The 12,368-nt window shown below is 54.5% G+C and overlaps 1 protein-coding gene across 6 annotated transcripts in view; it reads right to left on the reverse strand.

The window, feature by feature from the left end:
• PDE2A (phosphodiesterase 2A) overlaps positions 1-12,368 on the reverse strand; it is an 88,342-nt gene that overhangs the window by 15,730 nt on the left and 60,244 nt on the right. For all 6 annotated transcript variants that reach the window (XM_081061764.1, XM_081061766.1, XM_081061763.1 and 3 more), the window contains 3 exons: positions 11,654-11,742; positions 4,554-4,663; positions 3,668-3,723 (listed from right to left, as the gene is read on the reverse strand). In XM_081061764.1, the coding sequence (XP_080917890.1) occupies positions 3,668-3,723; positions 4,554-4,663; positions 11,654-11,742 (255 nt within the window). The remainder of the gene's footprint in view (positions 1-3,667; positions 3,724-4,553; positions 4,664-11,653; positions 11,743-12,368) is intronic.

Consider the following 12,368-nt stretch of genomic DNA (forward strand, 5'->3'; position numbering starts at 1 on the left):
GCCACCAAGGACGGTGTTGGAGGTTAAGCTCTGGATGAGGCTCCATCTGACAGGACAGGGAGGTAGAAGAGGCTGGGTCATTCACACGTGGTTTATATGACCATGTTGGCATTTTACTGCTGGTAGATGGGGGGGGGGGGGACATCCTTCTTGTTCCTTCTACCTGGACCCATCTCTCAGGAAAAGAGAAGATTGGGACCCCTCTAGGGCTATGGAGCAACCAATTCCTGGGCTGCCAAAACAGCCTGGTCCCAGTACAGAGCTGGGAGACTGACTAAGCCTCAGAAGGCCGGGGGAGAGGAAGGAACTGTGGAGCCCTCTGCACGTCCCTCTAAGCCGGCACACACTCCAGGGCTACCTCAGCCCGTCCCCACCCAGCACGTGCACAAACACACGTACACTCTCTCATGAAGAGGCTCAGTACCCCAGCACACACTCACACTGTCGCTGGCTCAGGGACACACTCGGGTGTGTGTGCACGCACATACACAGACACACGCAGGGCAGTCACAGACTCACAGACAGCCACACCCACACAGTGGGTGTGACCACAGTGTCTATGCCACCCACATGTGCACATCACATACCCACAAGCCATGCACACACTTCTGTCCCTCCATATGCAAACACACCAACACTTACACATGGCGCTTTGCTCACTCATAGAAACACACACTTGCACCTACTCTTGATAATCAGGGGACACATCTAAGGGGCAGCACACAGTGGTGAACACTGGGGCTGTAAGGGGGGGGTTGAGAGCCCAGCACAGCCCCCACACCGCTCACCCTCACCAAGTTCAACATCTCTAATCGCATGAACACCCATCCCCATGTAAGGAGCCAGCGTGGCTAGCACAGCTGGGGGAAGCGTGGGCACAAATCACACATCAAATGCCAGCGACCAAGAGCCGCCCACTCCTCAAAGGGACTTATTATCCCCGAGCTGAAGAACAGAGCCAAAGACTCTTTCCACACAAAGAATCTGCAATCAAGGTGCCTGGCGCTGCGAGCGGCAGAGGCCGAGAACTCAGCCAGGCAGCTCTCCACACCTGGATGGCATGTTTATTCCTCAGAAAGTCCTCCACTGACCGCATTTCCATCAGGCTCCAATACTCCTTGCAGGGCTCCCTAGGTTTCCTTGCTACCACTTGCCATCATTTGCAATTCTATTCTCATTTTGTCCCCTTGTTTGTCTCCCTCACCCTTCTAGATGGTATGGGCTGTGAAAGCTGGGCCTATCTGGTCTGTCCCCATCGCCACTGTGTTCGCAGCATCTAGTACCTGCGGTGCCTGGCAATGCTCGAGAAATACGTCTTCCATTGCTGGCTGGCTGGCTGGCTGGCTGGATGGATGGATGGATGGATGGATGGATGGATGGATGGATGGATGGATGGATGGATGGATGGATAGATGGATGGATAAACAGATGAATGGATAAATAGATGGTTGGAGAAATTGATGAACACCAAGAGCAGAGACTCAGAGAGGTGAGTGGGGCGTGAAAGAAAGGAACTGGTGAGTTAGCCTTTCCCAAAAGACCTGCCCCGGATCGCCCCCTGCATCCTCTGCACCCTGTGCTCTTGGGACCTGATAGCAGCTGTGAGGTCTAGGCGCACAGGCGGCCTCTCAGAAGATGTGGAAACCTGTGGCCCCAGGAGCACCGGGCTGGAGCAGCAGGACAGGATCTGTCAGACATGTGTGTATACACGGGGAGGAGGGGTGTCCTGAAGTGCAAATCTTTCTGTATTCTGCTTTACTTTGATTAGCATTTATTTGATGCTGAATATACTCCTAAGTTTTTGCTTGTTCAGTTTCTTCTGGGAGATCTTTTCCTTCTGTGCGTTCTCCTCTTCTGGTTTAGGAACAATCTGCTCTTGTTCGGTAAGGATCCCATCAGCGTGGCAGGGAGAGCTCATGTGTGGGTTAATCCACCCACGAGCTCTATAAATTCTGCGCTGCATCTTGGAAGCTTTGTTCCTGGATGTGCTCAATTGACTGGAGAATCTACCTCTAAACCCTTCAGTTCAGCATGACTCTCTGCATTGTTAAGCACGTGCAGCAAAAATTCTGCACTCTTTGTAGGCCCCCACCTCTGCGTCCAGCCCCACTGTTTGGCCTGAACACACCTGCCAGCTGCCCCATTGTAATGACGGAGGCCACACTGAGAGCTGCATTTCTACTTGAGTAGGAAGGCATGGGCTTGGAGGACAGGCAGACCAGGAATAATGCAAACACCTTGCAAGGGCTCTTCACTGCCCAGAGTGGTTGAGAAGGTGAGGGGACGGTTGTTGAGAACTTCTCCTGGCAGTCAAAGCCCTGGTAGCTTCTTGCTCACCGGCATGCACCCCACACGTGCTCAGCCTCACCAGGATCACACTTCCCCCAACACTCCACCATCCCGGCTCTCCACCCTGTCTTTGCTCATGCTCTTTCCTCTGCCTAGACTATCCTTTCCCTTCTTCTCTGCCTGTTGACCTCTACCCATGCCCCCAAACCCACTCAAATACTGTCTCCCATGTGAGGTATCCCTTGCTGCTCCAGCCTCTGCCACCAGAGCCCCTGCTAGCAGCATTTATTTCTTTTGGTCAGTGGTGGTCTGAGGGTGTCTCTGAGCCTCTGGAAGGCACGAAAGGGTCTGACTCCTCTCTCTGCCCCAGCACCCAGCCTGGAGCAGGGCTCAGAGCAGGGTTTTACTAGGGTGACTTAAATTCAAGCGATATGACCCCTCCCCCTCCCCAATACACAACACATACATACACCCAGGCTTTTCCTCCCAGGAGAAGGCTGAAGCCTGGACTCCTGGTCCAACCTGAGCCAACGTGAACAGCGGTCATGGCAACCATCCTCCTGCCCACAAAATGAACAACCTTCTAGATGTCATCCCCTTGGAGGAGTTGCTTCTCTTCTGACCCAGCCCTCACAGCCCCAGGAAGCCCTTCTCGGGAACCTGACACCCCAGACTCTTTTCCCTCAACAAAGGTGAGCAACTGAGCCACCATCTCCTACGCCCACCTCTGCACATTGTCCTGAGCCCTGGTCCCCTTTGCAGAGACCAGCTCTGGCACAGACTGGGGGAAAAGAGGGGAGGGAAGCAGAACTAAGAACTCTGTGCCAGCAGCAGATCCCTTCCCTGCAGGAACAGAAGCTGGGGGCGGGGGCGGGGAAACCAAGAGGGATGCTGCTCCCTCAGTCAGGCAGATGGGGCGCCCGCTGAGGAGACCAAGCCAAGTACCTTTTCCTTCCTCTCCTCTCCCCTGCTCTCCCCGCTGTGCTCCCCACTCCCACCGCCCTCCCCTGCCAGCAGCTCCGGAAAGGTCAGGCGCCTCAGAAACCTTTAATTCTGTTTTAATGAGCTCGGAGGAGTCCCTGGGTGTACCAAAACCAACTTACTTATCCGTCCACACCGAAAGTCTGCCCCTATTGAGGTAATGGTGATTTGGGGGTGCTAACCCTTCTGTTCCTAGGTAGAAAAAGATTTTCAACACCGCCTCATCCATAAGGTCATCTCCCAGACCCCCATTTCCTCCCACTACAGCCCAACTTGCTGCTCTCAACACACACACACACACACACACACACACACACACACACACACCAGACAGTCTCCACCCACCACTCCCTCCCCTGCTCTCTCCTTCCCCATCCCACCCCACAAGGGTTCTTACCAAGATGACGGCTGCCACAGCCACAGTCTCCTTCTCCACCAGCGGTATGACCAGCACTGAGGGGGAGAGGGCAATGAGGTGGTCCTGCGGGGCCAGTGAGGCTCAGAGGTACTGAGCCGGGACCCAGGGAGGGAGACAAAGACAGAGACAGAGAGAGGCTGGGACACAGACACAGAGGGACCCAGAAACCCAGAGAAAGAGGGGCGTCCTGAGGCAGCAACAAAAACAACCACAGCAATGACCCCTGCAAGGAGGAAACCCCCTCACTTGACAACTTTCTTGTCATCCTCCCAGCAACCCTAAGAGGGAGGGAGGTAGGTAAGGCTGAGCACCCCTATGTTACAGATTGGGAAACTGAGGTCCAGCAAGAGGAAGTGACTTGCCCAAGATCACACAGCAAGTCAGGTCTCCTGACTCCCAGTCTTGTGCACTTTCCACATCGAGACAGAGGACAGAGACCTAGAGAGACTGAGACACGAGGCAGAGACATGGCGGACAGGAGACATGGAGAGGAAGAGAAGAAAAACAGAGAGTGACAGAGAGAGCATGACAACAGCTACAGCCCATCTAGAAACAGGCACACACATCCTCACTGCAGCCATTGGTCACAGAGCCCTAGTAGGTGCCTGGTCCTTAACATGAGTTATCTTAGTTGCTCCTCCTTACAAGGTAGGTTCTGTGGTTCCCATTTTACAGATCAGGAAATTGAGGCTCGGAAAGGTTAGTAGCACAATAGAGAGAGAATTAGATGGAGGAACTGCTACAAATACAGAGCAAAAGAAAAAAGGAGACTGAGAGATGAAAACAAGGGTAGAAAATTGACATGACCGGGGAAGCAGGGGTCACAGTCCTCCCTGCCCCTGCCCAGCTTCTGGCCTGCCCTTACCTTGGGTGTCAGCAGCCACCGGGGCCACCAGCTTAGCCAAAGCCTTCCCCAGGAGGTTGGAGGGGCCCAGTCCATTGCAGCCCAGCCGCTTTCGGGAGATCACCGCCTCTCTGAAAAAAGGACATGATCCTACTTCTCAGCCTCTGGATCAAAGAGGACAGGCCCTGGCCTGGGCACACATACCAGGCTGGGCCCTGCACGTCTGCCAGGAACTGGACAAGGTGACCAGCTGCAGAGTCAACACAAGGAGAGCAAAACTAAGAGTCGGGGACCCTGACTCCCCCTGCAGAGGGGCAGGCAGCCACAATGTGGCCTGTGGGACCTCTTGCTGGTAGATATGTGAAAGGTCCCTTAGGGCCCAGCATAAATCCCCAGAGCAAGGAATTCAAGGGCTCAGAGTGAGGCTGCCTGGCTTACATACATCCTGCCTCGGCTACTACTTGACCTTGGGCAAGTGACCTAACCTCTCTGAGCCTCCCAGGGAGAACAAGGGTGGAAGAGAGCAGGGCGCTAACCATCATTTTCCTCAGAAAAACCATGGGAGAGCTACGTTCAGTGCTAAGCACGGGAGGGGGAATCCAGAGATAATCGTCATAACTAAAGTTTGTCACACATTCCCTTTGTCCCATGTACAGGCCAAGCAACTTACATAGATGAAGTCAGAATTCCCAACAATCCTCTGAATTCAATGTCATCAGGTGGAAGAACTGATAAGGTGCCATGAGGTTAAGTAACCTGTCCGTGGTCGTGTGGCTAATAAGTGATAGAGCCAGGATTTGAACCCAGGCAGCTGGCATCAGAGCCCACACTCCTAACCAGTATACTTGAACCTTCCTAAAGACCTTATGGGTTATGAGTCTCCAACAGGGGCTTGGCATGAATGTCGAGGAGGCAAAGGACATAGGTGTGATGGAGGGGAGGGGCGGTCCACGTGGGAAGAATGAGTTTCTCTAGCCTCACCACACACGCCATCCCCCACTGCCTCTGGCTCTTCCTGTTTAATTAAGTGCCTGATTTTTCACCAAATGTCACTCCCCGATGATTAATTGTCCCGGGTTCCTCATCCCTCATGCTGCCTCCATTTAATTGTGTTTATAGGAACTGCATGATCTGGAGAGAAGAGAAGCTTGGGGGAGGGAGGTGGAACTTCAGAATGTGCATGTGGGGTCACTAAGGGGGGCCCAGCAAAGGTCAGATGAGGAACAGAGAGGGGGCGGCCTGCAAGTCTTCAGATCAGAAGGTCATCGCCACTATAAAAATCAAGAAACGAAGAGGGTGAGCATTTCAGTCAAGATCACACCTTCTGAACCAGACCTCTTTGCTCCTGGGCTCTGGTTCAGAATTTACAAGAACCATCTTCCAGCCCTCACACTCTGGACACACCAGCTTCCGGGTGTGCTGGGCTCCAGGTCAGGGCTTTGTGATTGTGCCGACCACCCCAGGAAGAAATAGGGATCTAGAAATAGGAGGGCAACAGCAACCACATTTCCTGGTAACTAAGTTGATAAAGGCTGCGGCTGCATGGAGGCAGGGGCTGGCCTTGGTGACTCTGGGCCAAACTCCCTCCTGTCGGGGAGACACTTGGCCTGGGACAGTCTGGTGACTGATCAGCCACAAGGTGGAGCTAGTGCCTGCATTGCTGGTCAGTGAGAGAGGCGGCTACATTTCACTGACCCCCTGACTCTCCACTTCCAACACCCGGAAGCCCAGAGCTGCCTTGGCCTCTCTCCCTCCTCTACTCGCCCTCCCCAGAGACCCTGATGAAGAAATCTGCCCTGCCCTGCCCTCAGCCTTCCTTCTCTTCTACACAGAACTCCTCCTGTACTCATGGACTCAAGACTTTCCAGCTCCCCCTCTCATGAGCTCCAGACCCCAGATACCAAAGGGCTTCCTGGAGGCTTTCCCTAGATGTCCCTGAGGTTGCCAAAGGTACCCAGTGCTAATCTGAACTTACCCTTGCCACCAGTATCCCCAAAGTATCACAGTCATCCACGGGGTCCCTGTGGCTGGCCCACAAACTCTCCTAGCTGCCTCCCTCTTCCTCACCACCCCCAGCCAATGGGTGAGTCATCCCCCATGCATCTCTCACAAATGTCCCCTGCTTTCCATTCCCAAGGCACTGCCCAGCTTAAACAGAGCCACCTTTCCCCTGACCCTGCAACAGCCACTCCCCTTGTCTCCTGCCTCCCGTCTGGTCCCTTAAATCCATCCTCCATACCAGAGCCAGAGCAAGTTTTCTCTAAAACATGTATGGAAACATTCTTTGTGAACCCTTTCATTCCACAAAGTATTTATTGGGGGTCCTTCTGGGTCAGATTCAGTGCTGAGGGGTGAGATGAGGAGTCAGACGTATGTCTGACCCCAGGAGTCCCAGTGTCGTGTGGGGACTGCCAGGCAGACCCATGCTGAAACGCAGGGAGTGAGGACTCTGAAAAAAGGAGGGAGAGAGAGCCCAGCCTACCTAGGTGCAGAACAGAAAGGGGGTCAGAGAAGGCTTCCTGGAGGAAGAAATGGCTTGGGTTGAGTCCTAAATGACATGCAGAGGTTATCAAGGCAGACAGGAAGGGATGTGCAGGCAGAGGGAACTGTATGTGCAAAGGCTTGGAGGAGAGAAAGAATGTGTTTACTGGATGGTCCACCTGCAAGGAGGCTGGTGTGGTTGGACAGCAAGGAGCAGGACTGGAGGGGGGCTTGGTCCTGAGAGCAGTGGAAACCCCAGGATGGACTTGAGCAGGGCAAGGTCAAGGTCAAGTTTGATGGCTGGCTGCCAGATAAAACTCACTAGAGAGGGAGAATCTGAGAGACTGGAAACCCAGTGTCAGAGACCGTTCCATAGTCTCAGTAGTCCCTGGGCAGCAGAGGAGAGACTGGGCTGGGGCAGGTCAGCCTTGACTGGGCCCAGACCTCTCATCGTGTGCTGGGGCCTCCAAGGACCCTCAACCCTCCAGGGTCCCACAGTTGGCACCCTGCTCTGCAACCTGCCCTCCCTGGCCCAGCCACATCCCATGGTCCCAGGCAGGGTTGTACCAGGCTATGCTCCCCTCACTCCACCCCCATGTGAGCCCTTTTCCTCTGCTGCGCCCTTTCCAGAACCTCTGTCCCCCCTCTAGATGGGGGTGGGAGCTTCATCCACTGCTCACACCCCTGATGACTCTCCGTTCAACTCAGAGCCCCCACCTTGCCTCCTCTCCCCTGCTGACACCACCCACCCCTGCCCCCTGCCAGGCTGGTGGTGGAGGGTGAGGGGCCTCCACACCCCAGGGCCAGCTGTCCAGGTTGAAGGCTAATGACTCAGCCCGGGGCGCCTGGGTGGTCATGATCAGCCCAGGTGAAGATAAAGACAGATGGGCACAGAGCGGAGAGAGGAATGGGTGTGGATTTTATGATGGTACCGTCCTTTAACAACTATTTGTTTAGTGGAATGAGTAGAAGGAAAGGCTTTCTGTTGGTGGGGTCAATGGCCTGGGAAGAGCTGGGCACCCAGGCCCCCTTCTACTCCTCTGAGGCCCTTCTTTGGTGTTGTTTCCTCCCTTTTACTGACCTCCCCAATTTTGATCTGACCTGTTATGTATCTGGGAGACAAATTATGATTCAGGCCAGAACCTAGTCATGCCTCTCCCTCTCCTGGAGTGTGAGACTCCAGAGACGGGGACGAACAATTCCCTGTGTCCCTCGAGACAAATCAGAGGGACAGACAGATTCTGCAGTGAAAGGGGACCAGGTCAGCCCTGAGGAAGACCTTTCTCAAAGGCTGGGACCCCTAAGTGGTAGTGGAGGGAGACAACCAGCTGGGGCTGGTTTGGGCGGTGTCTCTATTGCAGCTGAAAGGCCCCCGTTTTGCTGCGCTCAGCACAGGATAATCAGAGGCTTTAAGATGGTGGGAAACACAATAAGAAGAGGAAGGCAGCAAGGCTGGGAACTGAAAAAGGCTGGGAGATAAGAGGTGGGACACCAAGGAGAAGGAGGTGACGCCTTCCAGAAGCCCCTTGCCCAGGCAGCACTCCAGGATTCTCCCCCTTCCAGCCCTGAGGCCCCTTGCAGAATCCAAAGTTGGACCAACCCTCAGACATCAGTGTTGGATCCTGTCATCTCACAGAAGTGTAAACTGAGGCCCAGAGAGATCTCATGAGATTGTAATTGTGGCCATATTGTCCTGGATCCCAGATCTCCTAATTCCCAGCCCAGGGTTCTGCTTGTGGCTAGACCTACCCCTGGGGAGGCCACTATGGCCCAGTAACTTTTTCAGAAAATTGGATGCTCCTTAGTACCAGGGAACTATGGAGCAGGCGTCCTAGAGGGCCTCCTTGTGGACCATGGAAGATAAGCGAAGTGGGCTAGAGATGGAGATGGCAGGGAAGGACTTTGCAGGGGAGGAGAGAGCACAGTGAGCACAGGGAAGCAGGAAACACACTAGGGGGCTGAAACTGGGTGTCTGTGAGCCTGCAGCATGGTAGGGGCACTGGCAGGAGGGGCTGGTCCATCTCATCTCCACCCTGCCTCCCCACCTCTGCCTTCACCCATTCTCTGCCCTTCCTCTTGGCCCTTATCTGTCTTTATGATCCACCTCCACTTCACACCTGCTACTGTTTGCCTGCCCTCCAGGGTTTCCCGGAGGAGCAGCCCTGGCACTGGGCACTGTCAGAGCCCCAGGCTCCACCTCAGCCTGGGGCAGGTGCCTCGGCCTCCTGATAGGGCCAGGGCCACAGAGATCACCATCGAAAGGAGCCTGTACCCAACCCCACCCATTTCCATGGAAAAGAGACTGAGGCCAGGAGGGAAGTAATTTTCTCAAGGTCATCCACTGAGTAAATATGTCGGGACTTGGGGCTAGAGGGCCACCAACAATCTCTGAGCTCCTGCTGTGTGCTGGGCGCTGCGCTAAGCACCATCTATTAACTCACTAAGCCAATAGACAGATCCTGTTGTCTGTTGTCTCCATTCCATAGATAGGAAAACAAGTTTGGAAAGGGACAGGTAAGGGATGGGGCTGGACCAGAATGCAGGCCTGTCTGACTCCCATTCCAGTGCTCTTCCCTCCCCCACATACCTAGGTCTCAGCCCTAGTGAAGGAGGTGGGCTCACCACCAGATGTGGGGTTTGGGGACAGAGCGCAGATTTCACCCCTAATCCTTGCTGGTCTGAATGAACTTTGACCTCTGTGTCCCCAGGATGCCCCTGATGTATCACCCCTCACCCTGCTCACCTCCTCAGCCTCTTAGGATTTCTGAGCCCTGTCTCCCAGCAGGCATTCACCTCCCAGCAGGCACTCGCCTCCCCATCTCCACTGAACTCTGGGCTAATTACATTGGAACATTCACTCTTAATTGTCTTTTTTTGTCGTTGTACCATCTCCAAAGGCTTCACTGAGTCTGAAGCAGTTGGGGTCGGGGGATACAGAAAGGGCTGCCCATCCAGAGGCTCGGAGCCCCCTCCAGAATGCCTGGCCTGCAGACCCAGCAGCAGAAAGCCTGAGGGGGGCATTTGCAGGCTCAGAGGGACAAACAGTGAACCCTGCAGGGTGCTCTCTCCACCTTTGGAGCTCATTTTCCTGCATCCCTCTCCCAGGAAGACCTTCCCAGCGCTTTGAGGAAACTTCCTGGGTGGGGCAAGCTCACATTAAACAAAGTTCTTGAGAATCAGGACAGGAGAAAAGGGGACATTATAGCTTTTTTTCTTTTTCTTCCTTAAGATTCCAAAGACTTTCCATCCCTGTCTCGTCCTATCTTACAGATGGAACAGTAGAGGCCAGAGAGGGGCATGGCTGTCTTGGTTCACACAGTCCTTGAGGGGAGGAGTTGTCAGGAGACGCTGCCGGGGGGAAATGTCACCTACCACCCACCGCATGGGAAAGCAAATGGGAGAACAGGAGGTGGGCAGGCTCTGGGCTATTGGAGAGGCACCAGCCCCATCCACAGGAGAGAGACCAACATCCAGGAATCCAGGGTGCCAAGTGACAAGAGGGGCCTCAGGACCTCCAGCACCACTCAACAGCAGTTCTTTCCACGGCCTCTGTGAAAGGTGAGTCATGCCAGCCTTAATTACTACCTGAAAAAGCCACAGCCCTGGACCTCTTGGCCTGTTGGGAAAGCTCTGCCCCAGAGAGTGGAGCTCTGCCTTCCCGTGACACGTGCCTCCCAGTGTCCAATCAGCCTCCAGTTCCAGAGCCAGTTCCACCTGGCCCCAGATGGCCCTGCGGTGCTTAGAAGGCAGTGAGCACGTCCTCCATGCCCTGACCTCCTCTGGACCAGCACTCCTGCCCATCAATACTTTCTCATCTGACAAGTTCCACTTCCCCTCATTGTCTCCTGAAGGGCCAGGAGCCAAGAGACTTGTCCCAGGCCTGGCTGTGCCTCATACCATGTATGTGGTGGTGGATACATCTGATGATGTTTGTCCATCTGGCAAATAAGGAGGCTGAATTCAATAGGCTCAGACCAGAGGGCACGGAGCCCAGGTTCCTAAAGTCAGTCATTCCAACATTCTAGCGTAATGAAAACAAAAGCAGACGTTTAGCATTCATTATGGACATAGTTTTAAGTGCTTTGCATGTGTTAAACTCATTTAATCCGCCCAACAACCCTATGAGATAAGTACTATCATTGTCACCATTTCACAAACAAGAAAACCTAGGCACAGAGAGGCTGAGGACCTTGCCCAGGTTAGAAAGCTAGTAACCAGGGAGCTGGCATTTGAATCTAGGCAGTCAAGCTCCAGAACCCATAGCACGACGCTGCCTCGGAGCAACCTGTTCTCAGATACCATGGGCTCCTGTAGGTCCAGCGTGCACTGCTTCCGTGTTCGGTGATTCCGTGAGAAACTCCCAGGCAGTTCTCATGGCCTACTGGGTTCTAACTGACAAACTGTAGCCCTGACGTCCGAGGGCTACAGTTCCGAGACGTCCCTTGTGCTGTCCACTCCCCCAACCCAGACATTGTTTCTCCCCTCTGTACTGGACTCAATGACCTGGCCAAGGAGCTCCACCTGTCAGGGAGGATGAGTTCAAGGTCGGATGTGAGGGTCAGACCAGATGACCTTGGAAGGCGCCCCGGGCCTGAGGTCCTTGACCGTGCGACAGGGCAATGGAGTGGAGAACGGCTTACCGGACTTTCCCCTCCTGGGGCAGCTCGTGGGGCGGGTCCTCACACAGCAGCCGGGACTCCCTGTCCAGCAGGTAGGTGTAGACGGTCTCCTAGGACAGAAGGCACTGGTCAGGCCCTGTGGAGAGGCCCACCTGCTGCCCAGTCCCAGCCTGGGCGATGCAGTCACGGGCCCTGTGGCGTGGGCTCAGGCATCTGTTTGTTTTTACTCCCCAGGAGATTCTCATGTGCAGTCAGGGTGGAAAACAACTCCCTTAGGAACTTAGCACCCCACCTTCTCCTCTTGGAGGGAGTTCCGGGGAGGCAGAGATCCATGATCCTGCTGGCTTTTCTTACCTATCACCCCGAATCCAAGGCCCTAGGGAGAGAGTCTGAAGGGCTGAAGGTGCGGACAAATACCCCACCCCCACCCCAGGGTATTTCCTTGCCACGACTCCAGCCTCAGCAAACAATAACTGCCCCCGGAAGCTTCCCTCCTACCTTGGAGACACAAACAACTCTACAAGAAACCACACGCCATGACCCAAGCTGAGAAGGCTTCCTGGAGGAAGTGACCTTAAAGCTGTAACTGGAGTGGGAATTAGACACATTCAGGGAATGGGTGAGGCACAGAAGAATGGCTTCTGGGCTGAGTAGCAGGTAGTATGCAGGTGTGAGAGCACTGAACATTTATGGAATGGACCGTGAGGGCAGGGGGCACAGGAAGTGGGCTTGGGGT

The sequence above is a fragment of the Rhinolophus hipposideros genome (assembly GCF_964194185.1).
Source record: "Rhinolophus hipposideros genome assembly, chromosome: 10".
Taxonomy (NCBI): Eukaryota; Metazoa; Chordata; class Mammalia; order Chiroptera; family Rhinolophidae; genus Rhinolophus; species Rhinolophus hipposideros.